Genomic DNA, 26,698 nt, shown 5'->3' on the forward strand with positions numbered 1-26,698 from the left:
GCAGTCTCCCCTCTCCCTGCCCCTTGGCTATCCCCGCTGAACATCTCTCCCTTGCACTCCATCTTCCCCTGCACCTGGTTCCTACTCCAGCCGCCTCCCTGGTCTCCCGGCCGGTGGCAGAACGTGATGCAATCAGAAGTTGGGAAAGTTCGGGGATGGGAAAGGTTCAAGCGCAGAGGGCCATCTATGGGTGACCCCATCACCCCTTAACGACATAACAATAGCAATAACGGCAGCCAGTTTTTACACAGCTGACCCCAGATCTTCTTGGCTGCTAAGCACTTCACATCCACAGCGTCATTTTATCCTCGCAACGGTCGCCGGAGGTGCCATGATTTGCCTTGCTTTTAGAGGAGGAGGGCCCATCACTGGCTCAGAGTTCCCCAGGGAAGGCAAAACTGGAACCAGAATGGCGTGCCGCGAGACGGCCCGCTGGACCCTGGGCGCCCCATGGTGCTTTCCCGACCCAGAAGGATTTGGTCTCGTGGAAACTGGCATTTCCCTTATGCTGGAGGGATTCCCCGAGACCCCACTAAAATGCAGGCACATGGCTGCTGTACTAGTCGCAGTATTGCCGGTGAGGATGCTGCTGAATAGCTGACTTTTTCAGGGCTCACTATGCACTAGACATGCATTAGATGCTTTAATATATATAGTCTCTGATGTGGCGCAGCCCCTAGAACAGCGCCCGATATATAGTTGGCTCTCAATACATATAAGTTGTTGGTATTCTTGCTATTTGCCTCTCACTGAATCCCTCAGCTTCTCTATGAGGTGGAAACTATTATTATCCCCATTTTACAGATGAGGAAACTGAGGCACAGAGGTTAAGTCCTTTCTTAACCACTTCCCGTCCCTGCTTGGGAAGTATGGCGGTTGACTATGTTTTTAGGTGATCTGGACAGGGGCGTGTCTTTCTCCTGCCTTCTCCTCTGAGTCCTCACTCTTCCAAAAGAATCTAACGCTCATCGTGTCTGCGTTCCGGAAGGACGATTGAGCCGCGTTTATCAGGGGTGGAGTGATAAGGCGTTGTGGGCGCCCAGCAGCCTTCAATTGAAACCACTTGTTCTTGGCTCACGGATTTGAAGTTCATTTCCCCAGGAATTTAGCCTGACTTCCCACAACTGATGCTTAAAGTGAAAATCCTTAGCACCCATTCACTCCTCAAAATAAAGACTTCCAATCAAAGCTAATAATAATAGCAAAGGCTCCCAGAGCACCCATTCTGTGCCAGACACAATCTCAGCACTTTACAAATGTTGATTTATCTAATCCTGATGACAGCTCTCTGGGGTAGGTACCTCATTCCCGCTCAGGAGATGAGGAAACAGAAATACAGAGAGGTGGCCTGTCTGCCCAAGGTGACAGAGAGCCAGGGCAGAGCTGTGTTTGAACCCAGGCTGGCGGCTCTGGAGTCCCTCCCTGCGTTATTGATCCCCGCAGGAAGTGAGGGATGAAGGAGAGCTGGGCAGGTGGTTACCCACGGAGACATGTCTTAGTTTCCTGTGGCTGCCGTAAAACGTTGGCTTGTGGCCGCATCACTCCAATCCCTGTCTTTGTCTTCACATGGCCTTCTCCTCTGTGTGTCTCTGTCTTCTCTTCTGCCTCATATGAGGACACTCATCATTGGACATGACCCACCCTAATCCAGGATGATCTCATCTGGAGATCGTTACCCTAATTACATCTGCAAAGTCCCTCATTCCGAATGAGGTCATTTTATGCCCATTTTACAAATACGGAAACTAAGGCCGAGAAAGGTGAGGTCACACAGATGTTCAGTGTCAGGCAAGGGCTTGAGCTGGGTCTGCCCTCTCGAAGTGCACCCTCTGAAGCATGCCACCTCCCACCTCCCAGGTGAACGGTGTGGACATGAAGCTGCCCGTGGTGCTGGACCAGGACCTGGTCCGCGCCTTCCAGCATGGCTCTGATGTCGTGATCGAGACCGACTTTGGCCTGCGTGTGGCCTATGATCTCTCGTACAACGTGCGGGTCACCGTCCCAGGCAACTACCACGGGCAGCTGTGTGGCCTGTGCGGGAACTACGACGGCGACCCCAAGGACGACTTCCAGAAGCCCGACGGCTCGCAGGCAGGCAGTCCCAACGAGTTCGGCAATTCCTGGGAGGAGGTGGTGCCCGGCTCTCCCTGCCAGCCACAGCCCACCTGCCCGCCGGGCGACAAGGACTGCAGCCCAGTCCCGGAGTGTAAGCCAGAGCTGCAGGAGAAGTACGAGCAGGAGAAGTTCTGTGGGCTCCTCACCAGCCCCACGGGGCCGCTGGCCGCCTGCCACAAGCTGCTGGATCCCCAGGGTCCCTTGGAAAACTGTGTCTTTGATCTCTGCGTGGGTGGTGGGAACGAGAGCATCCTCTGCAACAACATTCACGCCTATGTGAGCGCCTGCCAGGCAGCTGGAGGCCACGTCGAGTCCTGGAGGACCAAATCTTTCTGTCGTGAGTGAGGGGCAGACAGAGGGGGAGGCTCAGGGGCAGGGAGAGGGGAAGGTGTGGGCCCAGCAGGGGCAGACCCTGGGCCCCGCAGCCCCTCCCTCCCAGGGGCTCTGACCGACACCCCGTCTTTTCAGCATTGCAGTGCCCCCCCAACAGCCACTACGAGATCTGCGCAGACACCTGCTCCCTGGGCTGCGCTGCACTCAGCGCCCCCTCGCAGTGCCCGGACAGCTGTGCCGAGGGCTGCCAGTGTGACTCTGGCTTCCTCAATGATGGCCAAGCCTGCGTGCCCATCCAGGAATGCGGCTGCTACCACGACGGTGCCTACTACGAGGTAGGAACCCGGTCATCCCGGGCAGAGCTAGGCCTCATCCTGGACCCCCCTCCCACAGCCTGTCAGCCCCACAACCTGTCCACTGGCCTCCTGAATGTCTCTACCACTCACCCGGCTTCCCCTCCTCGTGGCCCCACCATGGTCTCATTTGTCCTCTCCCACCTGGCTGCCTCCCAGCCTTCACTTTTGCTCCCTCTGGTCCACTGTCCCCCGGCAGCGGGTAAGACCTTTCTTAATATGACCATGGGTCCTGCAACCTTAAGTTCTGCCTGGCTCCCAGGCCAAGTTTTGCCTTTGTCTCCCAGGTCTAGAGTCATCTGTGTTACACCAACGGCTCACTCCGTCCCTCTCCCACCCTCTCACTTATGCCTTTTCCTTTGGTTTGAGTGTGCGTTTGTCTAAAATCTATCTCCCTCACAGGACTGCGAGTTCTGTGAGGGCAGGGACCTTCTGCTGTTCTCCTCATCTGAATAATAATAGTAATAACAGCAAATAGGAAGATGTGCTTACTATGTGCCGGCTACTGCTTTAAGTGCTATATATATATTATATGGATATAATTACATATATATAGACACATTACAATATACCCACACGTATAATGTATGTGCATTACAATATACATATATATTGCATTATATATAAACTTTTTATTATGAAAATTCTTAAACATGCAAAAGTCAAGAGAACAGTATAATAAATCTCCATGTACTCGTCACTCAGCTTTTTTTTTTTCTTTTTTTTTTGTGAGGAAGATCAGCCCTGAGCTAACATCCATGCCAATCCTCCTCTTTTTGCTGAGGAAGACCAGCCCTGAACTAACATCTATTGCCAATCCTCCTCCCCTTTTTCCCCTTTTTCTCCCCAAAACCCCAGTAGGTAGTTGTATGTCATAGCTGCACATCCTTCTAGTTGCTGTATGTGGGACGCGGCCTCAGCATGGCCGGAGAAGCGGTGTGTCAGTGCGCGCCCGGGACCCGAACCCGGGCCACCAGCAGCGGAGTGCGCGCACTTAACAGCTAAGCCACGGGGCCGGCCCTGTCACTCAGCTTTAAAAATAATCAACATTTTCCCAATCTTGTTGCGTCTCTACCCCCATTTCCTCTCCAGTCTGGATTATTTAAAGGAAATTCCTTTCCATTTTATCTGTACTTTATATGTCTAATGAACTCAGTTATACTTACATAGGTAGGTGCTGTTATTATCTACAACTTACAGATGAGGAAGCCGAGACATAAAGAGGTTTAGTAATGTGCACAGAGTGATACAGTTTGGAAATAGCAGAAACAGGCTTCAGACCCAGCAATCTGCTCCAGAACCTTTGCTCCTAATTATATGTTGCACTGTTTCTCCTATACAGCAAGTGTTTAGTGGATATTTTTGAATGAAGGAATGAATGAGTAAATGAATGAATGAATGAATTGGATCCCAAGGCCACGCTGTGCCTTAGTTTCACAGACAAGGGGCCACTCTGCTGAAAGAGGTCCCTTTCATGTCTTTCGGACCGCTCTGTGCCTGGGACACTGGAGATGCTCGAGTGAGCTCCCATCCTGACTTCTGTGCCCTCTGTCCCCACAGCCGGAGCAGACGGTACTCATCGACAGCTGCCGGCAGCAGTGCGTGTGCCACGCTGGAAAAGGCCTGGTGTGCCAGGACCACAGCTGCAAGCAGGGGCAGCTGTGCCAGCCCTCCGGAGGCGTCCTGAGCTGTGTCACCAAAGGTGCTGGGCCGGGGCCGGGGCCGGTGTGGCTGAGAACAGAGGACAGGGACTCTGGAGCGGAGGGCGGTGTGGCCTGAATCTTCACGATGGGAGGCACAGAGGTCTCAGACCTGGGATTCCCAGGGCCAGGGGCAGAGACCCTCCAGGCTGGGAGGCAGGGACCCTTACGGTGGAATCCGGGCTGTGGGGACCTTCAGGGCAGATGTCAGAGACCCTCAGCATAAGGCAGGGTCAGGCAAATTTCTTCTCTAAAGGGCCAGATGATAAATATTTACACTTGCAGGCGGTATGGTCTCCATCACGAGGACTCAACTCTGCCATTGTGGCATGAAATCAGTGTAGACTATGTAAGTGAGGGGGCGTGGCTCCGATAAAACTTTATTTACAAAAACAGGCAGCTAGTGGAGCCATAGTTTGTGGACCACTGGTATGCGGGATTAGACTCAGGGCTTCAGACACCATCCCCAAGGGCTAGGGGAGACTGGGACCCCCAGGACAGAGGCAGAAAGCAGAGGTCTGAGGTCTCAGGCAGAGACCCCACCAAAACCAGGGTCCTGGATACAGGGGCCCTCCTCAAGTTGGGGATCAGGATTTATAGGGATACAGTCTCAGACATGGGACACCCCCCCCCAGATTAAGTCTATGACACAGAGCCACCCCCCAGGACTGGTTTCTTAGGGTGAAAGACAGAGAATAATTCCCTTATTCCCAAGGATAAGGGAATGGGACCTCCAGAACTGAGAGGTGGCGGACTGAGACCCTTAGGGCCAAGGGGCAGGATAAGAGGGACTTCCAGGGATGGGGGTACACCAGTCAGGGTCCAACCAGGACACAGAGACCACACAGTAGCTTGAGTAAGGAAATTTTAATATAAGGAATTCTTTACTTGTAATAGACTATTATCTGCTAAGGGGTAAAAAGAACATGACAGAACACAAGATGAGCAGATACAGGGAGCAGCCTCTGCCCCTCAGGCAAAAGCAGAGCACCCAAGGAAGGGGGGAATTGGGAAGAGGGCCCCCACCCCACGGCTGGGAGGCAGATCTCACTGGAGGGTGTGGCTGTAGCCCGCTGGACAGCAGAGAGGTTGTGCAGGCTGGAGCTGACACGTGGGAAACCCCCACTGGGGTGCTAGCAAAACTGATTGAGAAGCCGCCCGGCAGGGCGCCTGATTGACTCACTGGGGAGCCAGCTGGGGCCAGTGGACCTCGCTGAGTGAGTGTCCTACATGCCGCTAGCCTCCCTCGCCTGCAGGAGGCCTGCAGGAGCCGGGAGCGCAGAGCACACTGGAAGGACAAGGAGCCCCTTTCTCCTGCAGTGACCCTCCCGCGCCCTCTACTGACCAAGCCGAGCTATCACTGGGTTTGGAGTTGAGAGGCAATCAATAGAAAACGGCAGAGGAGGAAGTTTTAAGGCTGGGGTCTTGGGCATAGGGGTTCCAAAAACTGGGGTCCCAGACAGAGTGGCCCCAGGAACAGAGTCTTGGACAAAGAGACCCTCCAAGTTAGGGCAGAAATGAGATCCCCAAGGCAGGGTCTCAGATGTAGCAATTCCAGGAATAGAGTCTTGCATGGCCGTGAGACTTAGATCCGGAGACCCCAGGTTCAGGGGCTCAAATGTTGGGACTTCTGGGGTTAGGTTCTCATCAGAAAGTTCCTCCAGTACCATGGTCTTGGGCACAGAGACCTCCAGGACCTGGGTCTCAGATGTGGTGGCCCCCAGGAGGCTGGGAGCTCAGGCATGAGAAACGTGGGGCCCAGGTCTTGAACACAGAGAACGCTGGGGCTGTGGGTGCCCTCAGGGAGGCCCTCCGGGCTGGCATCGCAGATGCAGGGACCCCTGGGGCTCTGGTCTCGGACCTGAGTTCCTTGGGGCTGAGATCTCAAGCAAGGGGACCCCGGGGCTAGATGCTGATGTGGGGACTCTAGGCCTGGTTCTGGCTGGACAGACCTCGGGTCCTGGGTCTCAGATGTGGGGACCCTGGAATCTGGTCTCACGTGTGGCAGCCCTCAGAGCCAGTATCCCTGGCACATACTGGGGCAGATGCTGGGCAGCCCCTCAAAGTCCTCTCTCCTCTGCCCCAGACCCCTGCCACGGTGTGACATGTCGGCCACAGGAGAAGTGCCAGGAGAAGTGTGGCCAGGCCGTTTGCGTGCCCAACTACGAGGCCACGTGCTGGCTGTGGGGCGACCCACACTACCACTCCTTCGACGGCCGGGACTTCGATTTCCAGGGCACCTGCAACTACGTGCTGGCGACCACCAAATGCCCTGGGCTCAGCGCCCAGGGCCTGCCACCCTTCACTGTCACCACCAAGAATGAGAACCGGGGCAACCCCACTGTGTCCTATGTGAGGCTCGTCACCGTCACTACCCTCGGCACCAACATCTCCATCCACAAGGGCGAGACTGGCAAAGTCCGGGTAAGTCCCATGGGATGGTCCCCTGAGCCCCCCGTAGGGCGGGAGGGGTCCTACCAGCCACAGGTAGGAGCTCAACGTGTTCTCTCTTCATGTAGGCCTGAAACAAAAGGGCAGCCAAAGCAACAATAATTACAGCAAAAACATCACCCCTTTATTGGGAATTAAACGAGCCTAGCCCTTTAAAGGCTAAGGGCTTTAACACAGGCCTCTAGCATTTGCCTTATGGAGACTGGGGTTTGAATCTAGGCTCTCTTTATGCGCTGTGTGATGTTGGGCACATGACTTTACATGGCGGGCCTCAGTTTCCTCATCTGTGAAACTGGGATCAGGGCAGGCCCTGCCCCACAGTGAGGTGGCGTATGTAAAGTGCCAGCTGAGGGTCTCCCCGGGTGAGCCCCCGTGAATGTTTGTGAGGGAACAAATGAGAGGCCCAGAGACCTCGATGTGGAGCAAAATTCAGGGAGGTGGAGAGAGAGAGGTGGGCCACCCCTCCTGCTCAGGATCGTGGAGATGCAGATTAACGGTAGCTCACAGGAGAGAGTGAGGTATGGAACAGGGTGGGCACTCAATAAAGAATGGTGAGTGAGGGGCCGGCCCGGTGGCGCAAGCGGTTAAGTGCGCGTGCTCCGCTGCAGTGGCCCGGGGTTCGCCGCTTCGGATCCCGGGCGCGCACTGACGCACTGCTTGTCAAGCCATGCTGTGGCAGCGTCCCATATAAAGTGGAGGAAGATGGGCACGGATGTTAGCCCAGGGCCAGTCTTCCTCAGCAAAAAGAGGAGGATTGGCAGATGTTAGCTCAGGGCCGATCTTCCTCACAAAAAAAAAAAAAAGAAGAAGAATGGTGAGTGAGTGGAAGCGATGTCCAGACACAGAGATGCACAGGGAAGGAAAAGGGAGGGAGGGAGGGAGAGAGACGCAGAGAAAGACCCAGAGAGATGGACCCAGATAAAGAGAGACCCAGAGAGTGCACACACACAGATGCAGAGAGAGAGAGTGCACGAGTGAGGGAGACCCGGAGAGGGGAGGGGGATCCAGAGAGAGAGAGACCCAGAGAGAGAAAGGGAGATCCAGAAAGAGAGATAGATCTAGATGTAGAGAGAGGGAGAGACAACAGAAAGAGACAGGGAGAGAGGGAGGGAGGGAGATGGAGATCAAGAGAGAGACCCAGAAAAAGAAGCAGAGTGAGGTTTCATTCCCCGGGGCCCGGACTAGAGCAAATGTTTATAACGTCTGTCAAATGACTATACAACCGTCAGATGAGAGGAAGGCCTTGGCAGCTCCGCCATGGCAGGACAAGAGCTGGGGCCTGCCCACCTTGAGTGACCTCTGTTTGCCTCTCTTTCCCCACCTCCCCCAGGTGAACGGTGTGCTGACAGCATTGCCTGTCTCTGTGGCCGGTGGGCGGCTTTCAGTGATCCAAGGCGCATCAAAAGCGGTGCTGACAGCCGACTTCGGGTTGAAGGTCACCTACGACTGGGATTGGCGAGTGGAGGTGACGCTGCCCAGTAGCTATGACAGCGCAGTGTGTGGGCTCTGCGGGAACATGGACCGAAACCCCAGCAACGACCAAGCCTTTCCTAACGGCACACTGGCTCTCTCGACCCCGGTCTGGGGTGGCAGCTGGCGAGTCCCAGGCTGGGACCCACTGTGCTGGGACGAATGTCACGGGTCCTGCCCAACATGCCCCGAGGACAAGCTGGAGGAGTACGGGGGTCCTGGCTTCTGTGGACCCCTGGCCTCTGGCTCGGGAGGCCCCTTCGCCACCTGCCATGCCTACGTGGCTCCCGATAGCTTCTTCAAGGGCTGCGTTCTGGATGTCTGCCTGGGTGGTGGGGCCCGCAACATCCTTTGCCAGGCTCTGGCTGCCTATGCTGCCACCTGCCAGGCTGCTGAGGTCGCCATCAAGGACTGGAGAAAGCAGACCGGCTGTGGTGAGTGCCGGGGGAGCCGAGCAGGAGCTGGGGGCCGGGGTTCTGTCCCTGAAGGGCTGCTTGGGTGTCACCCCAGTCCTTCTGGTCTTTCGGTTTGTTTCTTTCTCTCTCTGTCTCTCTCTTTGTTTTTGTCTCTCAGTCCCTTGGCACTTATCTCTGTGTCTCCCTTTGATTGTCTCTCTGTCTATTTCCCATTCTCTCTCTCCCTGTCTCTGCTTGGGTCTTTTTCTTTCTGTCTCTCTGTCCTCTGTGTCTCTTGCTCTGTCTCTCTCCATCTCTCTGCCTCTGTCCTATCTCCCTCTCTCTGTCTGTCCCTCTAAGTCTCTCAGTCTGGCTCCTCCCACCCTATCCTCAGACCCCACCCCCTAACACCATTCTCTCTCTTTCTCTCCCTCCCACTCCTTCATCCACCCACAGAGATCCCCTGCCCTGACAACAGCCACTATGAGCTCTGTGGCCCGCCTTGCCCGGCCAGCTGCCCATCCCCTGCATCCCCCACCACCACAGCCACATGTGACGGCCCCTGCGCCGAGGGCTGCCGTTGTGACTCTGGCTTCGTATTCAGTGCCAACCGCTGCGTTCCCCTGGATGGCGGCTGCGGCTGCTGGACCAACAACACCTACCATGAGGCAGGCAGCGAGTTCTGGGCTGACGGCACCTGCTCCCAGTGGTGCCGCTGCGGGCCTGGGGGTGGCTCACTGGTCTGCGAGGCTGCCAGCTGCGGGCTAGGCGAAGAGTGTGCCCTGCTATCCTCGGGCCAGTACGGCTGCCAACCTGTCAGCACGGCTGAGTGTCAGGCCTGGGGTGACCCCCATTACATCACCCTGGACGGGAACCGATTCGACTTCCAAGGCACCTGCGAGTACCTGCTGAGCGCGCCCTGCAATGCAACATCCACGGGAGTTGAGAGCTTCACAGTCACTGTAACCAATGAGCACCGGGGCAGCCAGGCTGTCAGCTACACCCGCAGCGTCACCCTGCACCTGTACAACCACAGCCTGACCCTCAGTGCCCAGTGGCCCCGGCAGCTGCAGGTGAGGGGTCTGTGGGCCAGGCGGGAGCTCATGCCAGCCCTGGGGTTGCCTGGGACAGGGAGGAGTCTGCCATTGCCCTGATTACCTTTCACAGGTTAGCGGGGGCATGATGGGGGGTGTGATGGAGCAGTTAGGGTATAGACCTCTGAGCCAGATGGCTTGGAGCAGTGGCTTCCCCACCTCTGAGCTTTAGTGTATTTCTCTGTAACGTGGGTCTAAGAAAAGAACCTGCTGCAGAGGGTAGTGTGAGGAGCCAGGTACACCGTGTCTATAGATGCTCATTACTATTATTATTATTATTTTTACAAAGGGGGCGGTCACGAGCTCAGGGTTCCACCCCTAGTAGGTAGTGGAGCCCGGATTCGAACCTCTGTCCGCTCCGATCACTACCCCCAGCCCCACCCCGCGCCCGCAGGTGGACAGCGAGTTCGTGGCGCTGCCCTTCCAGCTGGACTCGCGCCTGAGCGCGTACGTGAGCGGCGCCGATGTAGTGGTGACCACGGCCGCCGGGCTCTCGCTGGCTTTCGACGGGGACAGCAACGTGCGCCTGCGCGTGCCGGCGGCGTACGCGGACGCCCTCTGTGGCCTGTGCGGGAACTACAACCGGGACCCGGCAGACGACCTAAAGGCGGTGGGCGGGGACCCGAGCCGCTGGCAGGTGGGCGGCGCCGCGGGCTGCGGGGAGTGCGTGCCCGCGCCGTGCCCGGAGCCTTGCACGCCCGAGGAGCAGAAGCCCTTCGGAGGCCCGGACGCCTGCGGCGTGATCTCGGCCACTGACGGCGTGCTGGCGCCCTGCCACGCCCTGGTACCGCCCGCGCAGTACTTCCAGGGCTGCTTGCTGGACGCCTGCCAGGCTCAGGGCCATCCCGGAGGCTTCTGTCCCGCCCTGGCCGCCTACGTGGCAGCCTGCCAGGCCGCTGGGGCCCAGCTCGGCGAGTGGAGGCGGCCGGACTTCTGTCGTGAGTACTGATGCGTGCATGCATGGTCCGCATAGTGGGGGTCCCCCCGCCTTCCCCTTCGCAGGACTCTCCTCCTCCGTGGGGCTTAGGCTCCACGCTGCATCCCCTGAGTCAGACATCTCCTGTCAAAGAAACATCTTTGCAGCCACACACTGAAATACACCAGGTCACGTGGTATGCAATGGGAGAGACTCAGATACACCTGGCCAGAAACCGTGGGTCCAGTCCACTCTCGGGGATGCATGCGGCTCAGATATCCTAGTCAGATAGACAGGGGTGGCTCACCCTGTCAAAGCTACATGGCGAGATACACCTGGTCAAGAAGAGTCTGTCAGGTACCCCTGGTCAGAGAAACCTAGTGAGTTACATCAGATCTGGTGCCTGTAGGCTGTCACTCACTGAAATACACAGGGTCAGATAGAATTGGTGCAGTAACCTCAGACAGGCACTCTTCTGGTTAGAGACACTTGGTTGGATTTACACTGAGACACGCCTGGGCAGGTATACCCACGTAGAATCGTGACCCTGACATAGCCCCAGGCAGATACATACAGGTTCATGGTCACATAGTCCTGGGCAGATCTCCTCCATCAGATTTATCCTGTCAGCTTTCCCTAATGAGATACACGTGGTCAGACTCACACACGGACACAGACCCTGTCAGAGAGACTCCATCAGAGGCTCCAGGTCAGGCATCCACAGCCAGGCACACTCGGGCGGGTTCATACCCCAAGATACATCCAGCCCCACACCCCAGTCAGATTCACACACGGTTGGTTCTAATCCTTCGTCTCTTGGTCAGATAGACATGGTCAAATTCGCCCCATCAGAGTCACTTGATCTTTAGAAATGCTCCATCGGGTTGACACACAGCCTGGTCAGAGAGACCTGGTCCCCAGATCCCACACTAAGTCCCCCAGGCAGATGTAGTGGATCAGACCCCGGCTCAGATCCCTGGGCAGATTCACTTGTGGAATATGCTCAGGCAAAACATACAGACCCACCGGGCAGGTTCTCCCTCTTGTGGCTCCCCCTGCCCCCACCCTCACGCCTGCCTGGCTCACTCCCGCCTTGTCCCCACAGCCGTCCTGTGCCCTGCCAACAGCCACTACGAGCTCTGCGGGAACTCCTGCCCTGTGAGCTGCCCGAGCCTCTCGGCACCCGAGGGCTGTGAGCCGACCTGCCGTGAGGGCTGCGTCTGCGACGCCGGCTTCGTGCTCAGTGGTGCCACCTGCGTGCCAGTGGGCCAGTGCGGCTGCCTCTACAACGGCCGCTACTACCCGCTGGGCGAGGCCTTCTACCCAGGCCCTGAGTGCGAGCATCGCTGTGAGTGCGGGCCGGGCGGCCAAGTCAGCTGCCAGGAGGGCGCGGCCTGCGGGCCCTACGAGGAGTGCCGGCTAGAGGATGGTGTCCAGGCCTGTCATCCTACTGGCTGTGGCCACTGCCTGGTCAATGGGGGCATCCACTACGTCACGCTTGATGGACGTGTCTATGACCTGCATGGCTCCTGCTCCTATGTCTTGGCCAAAGTCTGCCACCCGCAGCCTGAGGACGAGGACTTTGCCATCGTGCTTGAGAAGAATGAGGCCGGAGACCCCCGACGCCTGCTAGTTACTGTGGCTGGTCAGGTTGTGGGCCTGGCTCAGGGGCTGCAGGTAAGTGAACATGGCCCTGCCCTGGGGACCTGAAGGGGTAACCGCCCACCCTAGGGGTTTTGAAGGAGAGATGTCCCCCCCCAAGGGGACAGACCTGTCCTGGGGATCTGAAAGCAACATAGCCCTGCCTTTGGGGGTTTGAGGGGACACAGCCCTGCCCTGGGGGCTCTGAGGGGAACAGGACTCTGCCCTGGGAAGTCCGTGGAGGACATGGCCCACCCTGGAGGTCTCAGGGGGACGTGGCCCCGCCCCAAGGGCACTGAGAGGGATGCAGCTCCACCCTGAGAGTCTGAGGGGACTGCCTTACCTGTGGTTCTGAGTCATGACCCACCTGACCCTTTCACCCAGGTCACTCTGGACGACGAGGTCGTGGCCCTGCCTGTGGCTGTGGGCCATGTGCGGGTGACCACTGAGGGCCGGAACGTGGTTCTGCAGACGACCAAGGGGCTGCGGCTTCTCTTTGACGGCGATGCCCACATCCTCATATCCATCCCCAGCCCCTTCCATGGCCGGATCTGTGGCCTCTGTGGGAACTTCAACGGCAACTGGAGCGATGACTTCGTCCTGCCCGATGGCTCCGCGGCCGCCAGCGTGGAGGCCTTTGGGGCCGCGTGGCGGGGAGCCGGCTCCTCCGAGGGCTGCAGCGAGGGTTGCGGGGCCCAGGGCTGCCCCGTGTGCTCGGCAGAGGCCTCAGCGCCCTATGAGAGCACCGAGGCCTGCGGGCGGCTCCGGGACCCCCAGGGCGCCTTCGCGGCCTGCCACGGGGTGCTGAGCCCCTCCGAGTACTTCCGCCAGTGCGTGTCCGACCTGTGCGCCCACAAGGGCAGCAGCGCCTTCCTGTGCCGCAGCCTGGCGGCCTACACGGCGGCCTGCCAGGCGGCCGGCGGGGCCGTGAAGGCCTGGAGGACAGACAGCTTCTGCCGTGAGTGTCCCTGGGCCCTCAGAGGACCCCAGGCCGGGCTGGGGGCGCCCCTGGCCTGCTCCCTGTCCTGCCCGCATCTCAGGAGCAGCGCCTCCTCGTGGAAGGGCTCCCCCCGGCTTCCCTCCTGCCCTGCTGACTGGGCCTTTCAGGGCCCCCTCTCCTGAACTCTCAGATGCAGTTCTTCCTCAAGGCTCATCCTGGCCCCTTTCTGTGGTGACTTGGGAGGGCAGGTCCCGCGGGTCGGAAGCTCACACAATAAAGCCTGAGCCTGTGGCTTACCCAGACCCCCCAGGATGCGACCATATCCCCTCAGATCCTCCAGGACAAGGCTGCAGCCCCCTCAGACCCCCAGCCCAGGACTCTCCCTCTCAGATACCCCTCACAGGGGCTATCTGTTTCCTTCAAACCCCCAGGGCAGGGCCATGTCCCCTCAGACTCTCCAGGACAAGGCAGTGGCCCCTCATGCCCCCAGGGCAGGGCTGTGTCTCCTTCATTCTCCTCAGGGCAGGACTGTCCAGGGCTGTCGTCCACCTCCTCGGCCTTAGATTTGTCCTCAGTGCTGACAGTGGATGGTGTCTGTCTCCAGCTCTGACCTCTCTCTCGACTGCCAGCCTCAGGGGTCCAGTGGCCTCCTGGACACCTTCCTCTGGGTGTCTTTAGGGTCCCTCACACCTGCTGTGTTCCCATATGATGTCAGCATTTCACCCCAAATCTGATCCTCCTATTTCTCGACTCTGGTCCTCATCTCTGGGCAGGGACAGCCGTACTGTCCACTCAGCCAGAGCCCAGGGCCTCCTCCTGGGTGCTTCCCCTGGATCCGCACAGCTCCCTGTTTTTGCCCCATCCCAGCCCTGACCCTTCTGCCTCTGCTTGCCCCATCCTGTCTCTAATCACTCTGTCTGCGCTTCCCCAGTGCAGCCCTGATCATGCTGGGCCGTCACTGGCTGTCCCGCTGATATGAGCTCCATAGGGTGGGGCCTGGGGCCTTCTTCATCACTGGTGTCCCCAGCACCGCCAACCCAGCGCTGAGTGTGCGGTTGCCCCACTCACTGTTCAGTGCCCGCGTGTCTCCTGTCTCCTCTCTCCGCAGCGCTCCAGTGCCCTGCCCACAGCCACTACTCCCTCTGCACGCACTCCTGCCAGGGCTCCTGTGCCGCTCTCTCCGGCCTCACGGGCTGCACCACCCGCTGCTTTGAGGGCTGTGAGTGCGACGACCGCTTCCTGCTCTCCGATGGTGTCTGTATCCCCGTCCGAGACTGCGGCTGCACCCATGATGGCCGATACTTGCCGGTGAGCAAGGGCTTCAGGTGGGCAGGGAGCGTGGAGAAGCTTGAGGGAGACTCAGAGCTTCTGTGCAATGCCCTCAAGGAGGGAACAGAGGAACCGCCACCATTTCCCACCTGTGTGACTCAATGCTGGTGACGTCCCTGTGTTAGTTTCCTGTGGCTACTGTGACAAATGACCATAAAGTTGGTGGCTTAAAACAAGAGAAATTTATTCTCCCAGTTCTGGAGGCCAGAAGTCAGAAATCAGTATCACTGGGCCAAAATCAAGGTGTCAGCAGGGCCACACACCCCCTGGAGGCTCTAGGGGAGAAGCCGTTCCTCGCCTCTCCCAGCTTCTAGTGGCTGCTGGCATTTCTTGGCTTGTGGCCACATCACTCTAGTTTCTTCTTCTGTGTCACATTCCCCTTCCTCTTCTGTGCGTGACATGAAATCTCTGTCTGCCTCCCTCTTATAAGGATTCACGTGATTGCATTTAAGCCCTGCTCAGATAATCCAGGATAATCTCTCCATTTCAAGATTTTAATTTAATCACATCTATAATCAGCCTTTTTCCATATAAGGTGACAATTCCTGGTTCCAGGCATTAGGACCTGATACCTTGGTGGGGGGTATTATTCGGCCTACTGTAGTCCCCTCCCTCAGCCACATTTTCTTCATCTTGCACCATAAGTGTCTGAGGATCAGGTGCGGTTGTGCATCAAAGGCACCCACTGAGCACTGGGCCTCGCCCTCCATGTTCATCACACTCAGTAAAAATAATAGCAATTTACAATAGTGCAGTGTTAGCTCCGCTAACAATTGTTTAACAATGTGAATTGCAAGTTAATAGTTGATTCATTTTTGTTGTTATTTTTTGAGCTCTTACTGTGCACCACGTTTGTTACAGATGTTAATTCATTTCATAATCACAGCAATCCTGTGAGATGGGTACTGTTGTTATTTTCCCCATTTTACGGATGAGGAAATTATGACAAAGAGAAGTCAGCCCGAGGCTCCCCATTAGCAAGGGGTGATGCCGGATTCTCATGCCAGCAGCCTTGGGTCCACCCTCTGAACTACCAGGCATCCTATTTCTTCAAAAGCATATTTCTCAGATCAAAGAAAGATGGGTTACCACATCCCATCCTCATTCATCCCAGTTTTATTAATGGGCAAAAGGTGGACTAGAGGGTCTGGAAGTCCAGGACTTCTGGCGAAGGAGATGCCAACTTCTGCTCCTTCCTTCAATCTCACCACCTACAGGAAGCCCTCCTTGATCCCCTAGGCTGGGTTAGGTGCCTCCTCTGGATTCCCACAGCCCTGGGCCTCCCTAGCCCAGCCCTGACCACCCTGGCTGTGCTAGGAGCTTTCTTTGATTTGTGAGCCTGGCATTCAGGGGAGAGGTCTGGGCTGCAGATAGAAGTGTGGAAGTCATCAGTATTATTTGTTTTATTACATTTATTCTTTTAAAGTTTTCAAACTTTTATTTTTAAAGAATTCAAACTTAAAGAATACAAGAATAGCACAAAGAGCTTCTACATACCCTCCGCTCGGGTTCTTCAGCTGTTGATCTTTGACATGTTTGCTTTATCATCCTCTCTCTATACGTATATGTGCATGTTTTTTCTGAACGATTTGAGAGTATGATGTGGACATAGTGCCCCTTTACTCCTAAAAACTTGAGCGTGGTTTTCTTAAGAATAAGGAAATTCGGGGCCGGCCCTGTGGCGTAGCGGTTAAGTGCACGCGCTCCGCTGTGGCAGCCCGGGTTCAGGTCCCGGGTGCGCACTGACGCACCGCTTGTCAAGCCATGCTGTGGCGGCGTCCCACATCAAGTAGAGGAAGATGGGCACAGGTGTTAGCCCAGGGCCAATCTTCCTCAGCAGAAAGAGGAGGATTGGCATCAGATTTTAGCTCAGGGCTGATCTTCCTCACCAAAAAAAAAAAAAGAATAAGGAAATTCATTTATATGACCACAGTACAATTCAAAATCAGGAAATGAACATTGATTCAATATTATTATCTAATCTAAAGATTTTATTCAAGTTTCACCAGTGGTCCCAATAACGTCCTCTCAGGGTCCAGTTGAGGATAAGACACTGCTTTTAGTTTTCAGGGGATTTGATGAGATCCCCAGGTAGAAAATTTAGATAGAGAAGAAAAAGGCCTGAGGACAGAGCCCTGGGCAAGGTAGCGTTAGGATTTGGGAGATGAGGAGGGACTTGAAAACGCATTGAAGGAAGGGCAGCCAGTCAGATAGGAGAAAACCAGGAGAAAGTCGTGTCCTGGAATTGGGTTTCCAGGGCTCTGTGTTGTGGGCTTTGGGTGCCAGGACTCTGGACTGTCTCCAATGCTCACCTCTACCTGTATCGGTTAGCTTTGGCTGGGTTACAAACTATCCCAAAACCTGGTGGGTTGAAAAAACTCCTTGTTCAGTTCACAATTCTGTGACTCCACAGTTGGGCTGGGCTCCGCTGGGCGGTTCTTCTTGTCCCCTGGGCTTGCTCACATGTCTCTAGGAGCCCTGGGTCAGCTGAGGGCTGGCTGGGGAGGGGTGACATCAGCTGGGATAATTGTCTCTCTTCCACCGAGTCTCTCATCCTCCAGCGGGCTAGCCCCCCTAGGGTGGGGGTGCGGGGCAGCTATAAGGTCTTTTGAGGTCTGGGCTTATCTGGGGAAGGGGAAATCATCTCTCATTTCTTAATGAGAATGGTTGCTGCCAAGTGGCTCTGCATGGTTCCAGAGGTTGAAGGCCACTGTTGCAATCCACCGCAGCCCCGTAACCTGGCCCCTTTCTGTGCACAGGTGAACTCCTCCCTGCTGAGCTCAGACTGCAGCGAGAGCTGTTCCTGTTCCTCCAGCACCGGCCTGACATGCCAGGCAACCAGCTGCCCGCAAGGCCGCGTTTGTGAGATTCAGGCCGGGGTCCGGGACTGCTGGGTCCCCAAGGGTGTCTGTTCTCTCTCTGTGGATGCCAACCTCACCACCTTCGATGGGGTCCACGGTGCCATCAGCGACTCTGGCGTCTATGAGCTGTCTTCCCACTGCCCAGGACTACAGGACACCGTCCCCTGGTACCGTGTGGTCGCTGGCATCTGGGCCTGCCATGGCAAAGCTGCAGCTGTGGGCCAGGTCCACATCTTCTTCCAGGACGGGCTGGTGACTGTGACCCCAACCAAGGGCGTGTGGGTAAGCCTGGGCACGGGACCGTGTCTCCCCTGGGCCTTTCCTCCCCATTGCAGTGTCCCTACGTTCTTGACTGCCTGTCTAGCTTGCTATCTGTTTTCCGTATCCAGATCTCTGCAGTTTGGTCTCTGGATTTGTATTTGTCTCGATATTTCAAACTTAGTCTCTCTGTTCTGGCTGAGTTCTTGAGGAGCAAAAACACACTCAAGTAACTTACTAGTTTTGATATTAGTATTAATCAAGACTCTATTGGTTGCAAGTGACAGAAAACCAAATCCAAGTTGCCTTAAGCAAAAACGAATTTATTGACCCACGTAACTAGAAAATTCAGGGATGGAGCCTCAGGAATGGCTGGATCCAGGTGCCCTGGCAGTATTATCTGGATTTGTACCTCTGTCTTTTAGACTTGCTGTTTACCAAATCAGCTTCATTCTCAGACAGGCTTTCCCCTCACAGGGGCAAAGACAACCCCCAGCCACTCCAGTCCTATATCCTGTCACTTAGCTACCTTAGCAGAAAGTGATGCAACAAAAGACCCAGGATTATACCTCACTGGGCCAGTTTGGGTCACATACCCATCCCAGGAGCCAATCACTGTGGCCTTAGGGATGGAACTCGGTGATGTGTCAGGGGTCCCCAAGACCGTCCCCAGGTTCAGTGACTCACCAGGAGGACTTACAGGGCTCAGCATATCATCATACTGATGGCTAAGATTTATTACAGCAAAAGCCTACAAAGCAGAATCAGAAGGGAGAGGTTTGTGAAGCAAAGTCCAGAGGAAACCAAGTGCAGGCTTCCAGGTCCTCTCACCGTGGAGTCACACGGGATGTGCTTAATGCCTCCAGCAAGAAGTTGTGACAAAACATGTGAAATGTCTACCAGGAAGCCCGTTAGAGTCAGCGCCCAGGGTTTTAATTGGGGGCTAGTCACATGGGCACACTCTGCCTAGCACATACCAAACTTTCAGACTCCAGAAGGAAAGCAGGTGTTCAGCATAAACCATATCCATTGTATAAACAATTCAGGTTCCCAGATCCCAGCCAAGGGCGAACGTTGCAAGCAATCTTTCTAAGGACACAGCCTCAGACCTGCTGTGTTAACACTTTTCCGCACATATACCCAACACGGGGCTGGGCTGAGAGTGGGAGACAGCTGGGTACCCACAGGAAGGTCAAAGGGAAGTTCTCTTACCGGATGAGAGTGGTGTAGATGCTGGATGAGCAAAAACAACAGCTGACTACTTCAACAACAATATGAATAGTAATGATAACTGATGTATTAGTTATTTATTGATGCCGAACAAGTTATCCCAAAACTTATCAGCTAAAAATAACAACTAATCTCAGAAGTGACGGTCATGCAGACCAAACCCCACACATGTGGGAGGGGACCATGCGAGGGCTCGAATACCAGGAGGCAGGATCGCGGGGGCCATTTTGGAGGCTGGCAACCACAGCCCACAGCTACTGGGCTATTAGGCTTTGCCAGGCTCTTCTCTAAGCCTTGACACACTCGAGGTTGGTGATTCCCCACAACATACCCACAAGACAGGAACAGTTATCCCCATTTTACACGGAGGGGAAACTAGGGCCCAAGAAGGTGAAGTCATTTTCTCAAGTCGCTCCGAGAGTGCCTGGGGCATCCAGGCTCTGAACCAACCAGCACCCATGCTTTTAACCCTTTGATGGGAACGGGGTGCTGGTGGTAACTGTGTGGACACAGGGACCGACATGGATTTCAAGTGCAGGGCTAGGTGGGAACTTCCCCTGGACTCTGCCAACTCCAAGCCACTTAACCCTCCCCTCAGCTGTCCTTCAGCCTTCTCTTAGGGACCCCCTCAGGCCTGTCATGGTTTGCCTCATGAGTCCACACCAGCCCCAGGGGCCCCTCCCTTCTGCCCCTTGATTTCCTGTCACTTACAGCTGCTTTGCATTTCCCAAGCCCCATGGTTCTCACCACCCCAATTCCAAATTTCAGAGAGAGAGAATCTGTTTGGCCTGACTGAGGGCTGATGCCAACTCAGCCTAATCACCTGTGGTCCATGTGGTCGAGCCTGAGACCCAAACACAGATGTCAGGCTGCACTAAATTCCCCAGATGAGCATGTCTCTATTTCCATGACCTGTTTATTGAATGCAGAGACATCCATTGGTGTCTTCTGGGTCCAGCGGGGAGATACAGCCAATGCTCCACATACTCCTCCCGCAGTGGATAGTCTACATCCTCCCACCAGTGCATGGAGATGGTCCAAGACTCTGCCCTGCTGGGAACAGGGAGCCTTGAGTTCTCTCTTGAGTAATCTGGACCAGTCACTCCTTTTCTCTGGCCATCTGCTTGATCCATAATTCAAGTTAACGGACTCCTACTCTTGACCTCCCCTTGCCCCTCTATCAAGAAACGATTCTCTACTCGGCAGATAGATCTTCTAGAAATGAGAATCAGATCAGGTCAGTGGCTTCCCAGAACAGCATTCCAAACTCAAGCCAGCTCCCTTCCACGGCCTCCAAGGCCTTGTGTGATCTGACTCCTGTTGGCCTCTCCAGCATCTTTTCCTACATCTCCTTCCCTTGTTAGCTGTGCTGAGAATAGGCCAAGCTGGCCTTTGTACTCTTTGTACAGCAGACCCAGAATGTTCCCACCTTGGGGCCTTCGCATTTGCCGTTCCCACTGCTGCAATGCTCTTCTCCCAGATTTTCTAAGAGTTGGCTCCTTCTCATCTCTCAGGTCTCAGTTTCAGCACTGCTTCTGCAGAGAGGTCTTGCCTCACTACCTACAGAAGCTCTCCCTCTCGCTCCCAGGCCCGACGCTCTCACTCTCTGAAGTTACCATTGTTTCTTTGTTTGTGTTTGTTCCTTTCTCCATCACTAGAGTATAATCCTCCGGGGGCAGGGATCCTGTCCATCTTGGTCATCACTTTGTCACCAGGACCCAGATCAGAGTCTGGTACCTAGAGGGTACCCAGGAAGAGTTTGGTTTTGTGAACACGTTCAGCCCTGTTCCCTCTGCACCAGGCCGTGTGCTGGATAACACAGATGACTCAGACTCAGTTCTTAGACTTTCGAAGCTTGGAGCCTGGTGAAACTCTCCATCCACCTCTCTAGCTACCCTTCACTGCATCCATCCTTCCTTCTTCTCTCCCTCCTTCCAGCCATCTATTCTTCCACCTCTCTTTCCTTTTTCCCCTCTCTCCCTCCCTCCTTCCCTTCTTCCTTCCCTCCTTTCTTTCACCCACCCACCCACCGACCCATCCACCCACCGACCCACCCACCCACTGACCCATCCACCCACCCAGCCATCCACCCAGCCATCCACCCACCCATCCACCCACCCATCCATCCATCCACCCACCGACCCATCCACCCACCCAGCCATCCACCCACCGACCCATCCACCCACCCACCCACCGACCCACCGACCCATCCACCCACCGACCCACCCACCCATCCACCCACCCACCCACTGACCCATCCACCCACCCAGCCATCCACCCACCCATCCACCCATCCATCCACCCATCCACCCATCCATCCACCCACCCATCGACCCACCCATCCATCCACCCACCCATCCATCCATCCACCCACCGACCCATCCACCCACCCAGCCATCCACCCACCGACCCATCCACCCACCCATCCACCCATCCATCCACCCACCCACCCATCCATCCATCCACCCACCCACCCAGCCATCCATCCATCCATCCATCCATCCACCCACCTACCCATCCATCTATCCATCTTTTCAGATCTATCCACCTATCTTTCCTATCTATCTCCTTATCTCTCCAATCATCTGGCAGAGGAAGACTCAGATACAAAAGCATTTAGAAAAAAAGAACTCTTCTTTCAAAGAAGGTTAGCTAGGGAGTCTAACTTTAGAAAGATTAACTCATCAATGAAAACAGACAACAGTTATTTAAAGGAAAAAACTCACAAGGTTACCAAGGTTACTGAGTCCACAGCCTATGATAGAGAAACGGTAATTTTCTCACGTGGTTATTATACTTGCCAGGCCATTACTTGTCTTCAGACATCAGCATTGAAAAAATAAGGGCTGAAGTTGCTTTTGTTAGGGAACCAGTAACTTACAGGACATGCTCAAGGGTTCTTTTATTTTGAAAGCTAGAACCAGAGTGGATTACACTGGAGTTTGATTGTTTGTTTGTTTGTCTGTCTGGTACTAAGCGCTTCCTCCAGGCCCCGGCCGACCTTGGAATGTTGTGTGCATGTCTGTTTATCCACTGATCCATCTCTCCATCCATCCACTCTCTGTCCTTCTATCCATCCGTCCAGATCTGCTACCATCTTATATATCCATCTCTCCAGGTCTTCTTCTCTTTCAGCACTTGCCTCTCTGCTTTTGCCCCTCAAACTTGTTATCTTGCCTGGAGTCTCCATCCCGGTAACACCCCAGCTGTTCTGTGGCTCTGGCCTCACCTCTGTGTTTCCCCCGCCACCACCACCAGGTGAATGGTCTCCAAGTGGATCTCCCAGTCGAGGTGTTAACATCTGTGTCCGTGAGTCAGAATCCCGATGGCTCCGTGCTAGTCCATCAGAATGCAGGAGTCCGAGTGTGGCTTGGCACTGATGGGCAGCTGGCTGTGATGGTCAGCGATGAGCATGCTGGGAAACTGTGTGGGGCCTGCGGAAACTTTGATGGGGACCAGACCAATGACTCCCAGGGGAAGATAACACTGGAGAGCTGGAGAGCGCAGGACTTCTCACCATGGTAAGGGGTGTAGCATGGAAGCCAGGCTGCTTGGGGCAGGGTCACCTGGGTCCTCGTGGGAAGGGGGCAGTCAGGGTGGGTGCTCAGTCTGCAAGAGGAAATGCTAAGTGTCTGACTCTTGCAGTCACAACTGATCAGTCATCCACTGGGAATGAAGACTTCAAGACCTGATCCCCCTGGAGGCTGCAATAACTGAAGGATGCACTATGTCACTGTGTGTCCCTACTCTGCTCTACCCCTTGGCTGAGCCACTGAGGCCAACTGTGAGAGCACTGAATAAATATCTTAAGCTAAGCAATGTGCCAATGTGTTTGTCTTATGCCTTCTCATCCCTGACTTTCCTTCCTGCATAGCAGGTGTCATATGTCTGAGGAATCTGGCACATGATGAGTATTTATTAGTGGGTGAGAGGATGGATGGATGGATGGATGGATGGATGGATGGATGGATGGATGGTTGGATGGATGATTGGATGGATGGATGGATGGATGGATGGATGGATGGATGGATGGATGGATAGAGACATAGATGGGTGGATTGAGAGAGGGATGGGTGGGGAAATGGGAAGATAGGGAAATGGATGATTAGAAGCATGGATGGATGAGAAGATGAACTATTGGTTGGAGGGAAGGAGTAGAAAATGGAAAGAGAGATCAGTAGATTCTAGCTTTATCATTTATAACCCTAGCAAGTTAATTTCTCTGTCACTCAGTTTCCTCATATATCTTAGTCCATTTGGGCTGCTGTGACAAAATACCATAGCCTGGCTGGCTTATAAACAACAGAAATTTATTTCTCAAAGTTCTGGAGACTGGGAAGTCCAAGATCAAGCCACCAAGGTTCTCTGGTGAGAGGCTGCTTCCTGGTTCATAGATAGCTGTGTTATGTGCCCTCACGTGGCAGAAGGACAAGGATGTTCTCTGGGACCTCTTTCAAGGGCGCTAATCTCATTCATGGAGGCTCCACCCTCATGATGTAATCACCTCCCAAATACCTCAAAATACCATCCAGGTATCATCACATTGGGGATTAGGTTCCAACATATGAATTTTAAGGGGACACCAACATTCAGTCAATAGCATCATATTTAGAGTTAATGACCAGACCTACCTCATGGAGTTGGAGTGAGGATTGGAGTGTTCATCCAATCCTCAAGTCAAAAATTGACTTCCAAACCTGTCCCCGCCCTTCCCATGATGGTCTTTCCCATCTCAGTGAATAGCACTACCAGTACTCAGTCTAGCAGCCAGAAAATGGGGAATTCTTCTTGATTCACCTCTCCCCTTTGCCTTTCATTCAGTTCATCAACGAATCCCGTTGGATTATTATGAAAACATACCTAAGCTCTGCCTGCCCTTCTTATCCTGCTCACGTTCGCACCTGGTGCAGCTGTCATCCTCTCTCATGTCGATGACACCAGTAGCCTACTATCTACTCTTCCCCTCCTGTGATCCATCCTCACCACCACTAGACGACTCTTCCTAACGTATAAATAGGACTATTAGCTGTAAATTTCTCTTATAATAAAATCAAATTCCTTCACCTTGTCCGACAAGGCCCCTGCCAACCTCTTCTGACTCATCTCCTATCCCTGTCCTTCCTGCCAGTTAGGATTTGGGAAACTGATCTTTCAGCTTTCAACTGTGTTGAACCTGCCAGGTTTTCCCATTTCAGTCCTTTGCCGTATGATGTTCCCTGCATTCATTACGTGACTAGCTGCTTCTCATCCTTCAAATGTTAGCTTTCATGTTACTACCTTAGAGAGGCCTTCCACGACCACCTCACTTAAAGTGGGTTCCCTCTGTTACCCTCTATCCCAGACCCTTGCTTGCTTTCCTCCTCCCTTCGTAGCATTTATTACACTTTAAAATTACTTTCATTTGACTTTCTGCCCAATTAGAAGTAACTCAAGAGCAGAGACTGTATCTGCCTCATTCACCACTTTATCCCCAGCACCTAGCAAAGAGTAGATGCTCAGTACATATTTGTTGATTGAGTAAATGACCAACAACAAACTTAGAGGAAAGATTTGCAACATACCTAATGAAGGATTAATATCCACCATATGCAAAGAGCTCCTTCAAATCAATAAGAAAAAGACAACAGCCCAATTAGAAAAAATGGGTTGAGGATATAAACAGACAATTGACAGAAAAACAAATCTAAATATGTTAAATGCATTCAGTATGTCAAGTTATTCATGTACGGTATTTCTGAGCTTCACAACAACCCTGCAAAATGAGTATAGATATAAAGAAATAGGCTTAATGAGGATAAATAACTTGCCCAGGAGCAAACAGCTTGTAATGATGGAGGCTAGATTTGAATCCAGGTACGTCTGTCACCAAAGCCAGTCTCTTCCCCTGATTCTTGCTGTTGAGTCGCACCCAGGCTCAATTTCCTTTCAAGAAAAAGAATCGAGAGGTCCTAAAAATAGAGAAGAAAAAGCAAGAATCCAATAGAAAAATAGGCAAAAGATCTGACTATTTCATAGAAAAAGAGATACAAATGGCACTTAAATATAAGAAATGCTTAATCCTGCCCATAGTAAGAGAAATGCAAATTAAACTACCCCAAGACACCACTTTTCACCTATCAGATAGGCAAAAATACAAAAACTCGACAATATAATTTATTGACAAGGCTCTGAGGAAGAGAATACTTTTGTATGTTACCAGTGGGGATGCAAAATTTATAAATCCAATGCAGGGAAATTTGGCAGTATCTGGCAAAATTACCAGCAGTATTGACCCAGCAGTCTCTCTACTAGGAATCTAACCCAAAGATACAATGGCAGTAAAAGGATGTAAGCCCAAGGCTGTTCATTGCAGCGCTCTTCATAATGGACAAGTTTGGAACAACTCAGTTGTCTGTCAGTAGGGGACTGGTTGAATAGACTATGGTTCATCTACATGATGGACAACTATGCAGATGAATGAAAAATACCAAAGCTCTCTATACACTGTTTTGGAGGGATCTCCAGGATATATTATGAAGTGAAGAAAGCAAAGTTAGAACCGTGTACATAATAAAAGAGAGCTACGAGGAGAGGCACAAGGGCGCTTGTGGGGTACTGGTAATGTTCTATTTGTTGACCTGGGTGGTGGTTAGGTGGATTGTTCCCTTTGTGATTAACTCATAAACCTGCACAGTTACATACATTTTTCTGTAGGTGTGTTGTACTTCCAAAAAACCGTTTAAAAAATGAATTATACTCTCTGAAGATTCTTAGCCAAAAAATGAGTGTGTGTGTGTGTGTGTGTCTGTGTTTGTGTGTGTGAGAGAGAGAGAGACAGAGAGAGAGACAGAGAACAATCAAATGAGGGGAACTTGTTTGGACTCTGATTTGAACAAGCAGCAATTTTTAAAAATCACATTTTTAGACCATTGAGTAAATATAAATATGGACGTGTTATTAGATTATATAAAGGACTCCTTGTTAATTTTGTTAAGTGTAATAATGTAAGAAAACATCCTCTTCTCTTTTCTTGAGATACATACTCTTCTCTTTTCTTGAAATACATACTTAAGTATATGAAAGTGAAATGGCATAATATTGAGATTTGCTTTAAAATACTCTAGCAGGAAAAAAAAAGTGGGGCCATACATAAGGCTGACAAAGTGTTGACAGTCATTGAGGCTGGGTGAGGAGTAAATGGAGTTTCCTATATTCTCTACTTTTGGATTTAAATTTTTGTTATAAATTTTTTTAAATTAATCAAGTCGTAAAGGTCTCAGTCATAACAGCCTCTGAAGAGTTCTGCATACTTGGTCCTAATCTGGTTTTTCACTGAAAGGTATTTGCAACACTAGCCCTCATGACCCCGCCGTGGCCATTCCTTCATTCATTCAACAAATGTGTTTGAGCACCTGCTGTACGTTAAATTTGAGATGTCTTGTGTTAAGCTGAAAAATGCTCCAGAAAGACCAACCACGTGATTAGAGGGTTGGAACTTTCAGCACCACCACCCCCACCTCTGGGAAGGGGAGGTAGACTGGAGATTGAGTTAATCATCAATGGTTAACCATTTAATCAATCATGCCTTTGTAATGAAAGATCCATAAAAATCCTAAGCAATTGGGTTTGGAGA

The 26,698-nt window shown here is 53.3% G+C and overlaps 1 protein-coding gene across 1 annotated transcript in view; it reads left to right on the plus strand.

Annotated features, from left to right (window-relative positions):
• Window positions 1–22,901, plus strand: part of FCGBP (Fc gamma binding protein) — a 41,970-nt gene extending 19,069 nt beyond the window's left edge. The window contains exons 11-23 of the mRNA XM_087421941.1: window positions 1,858–2,452; window positions 2,584–2,783; window positions 4,362–4,503; window positions 6,588–6,925; window positions 8,283–8,856; window positions 9,274–9,890; window positions 10,306–10,849; window positions 11,933–12,504; window positions 12,853–13,426; window positions 14,517–14,716; window positions 17,497–17,880; window positions 22,345–22,607; window positions 22,732–22,901. Of these exons, the coding sequence (XP_087278067.1) occupies window positions 1,858–2,452; window positions 2,584–2,783; window positions 4,362–4,503; window positions 6,588–6,925; window positions 8,283–8,856; window positions 9,274–9,890; window positions 10,306–10,849; window positions 11,933–12,504; window positions 12,853–13,426; window positions 14,517–14,716; window positions 17,497–17,880; window positions 22,345–22,607; window positions 22,732–22,741 (5,013 nt within the window). The 3' untranslated portion in view covers window positions 22,742–22,901. The remainder of the gene's footprint in view (window positions 1–1,857; window positions 2,453–2,583; window positions 2,784–4,361; window positions 4,504–6,587; window positions 6,926–8,282; window positions 8,857–9,273; window positions 9,891–10,305; window positions 10,850–11,932; window positions 12,505–12,852; window positions 13,427–14,516; window positions 14,717–17,496; window positions 17,881–22,344; window positions 22,608–22,731) is intronic.
• The last annotated feature ends 3,797 nt before the right edge of the window (window positions 22,902–26,698 follow it).

This window comes from Ceratotherium simum, chromosome 33 (assembly GCF_057802395.1).
Source record: "Ceratotherium simum simum isolate JZ-2026a chromosome 33, ASM5780239v1, whole genome shotgun sequence".
Lineage (NCBI taxonomy): Eukaryota > Metazoa > Chordata > Mammalia > Perissodactyla > Rhinocerotidae > Ceratotherium > Ceratotherium simum.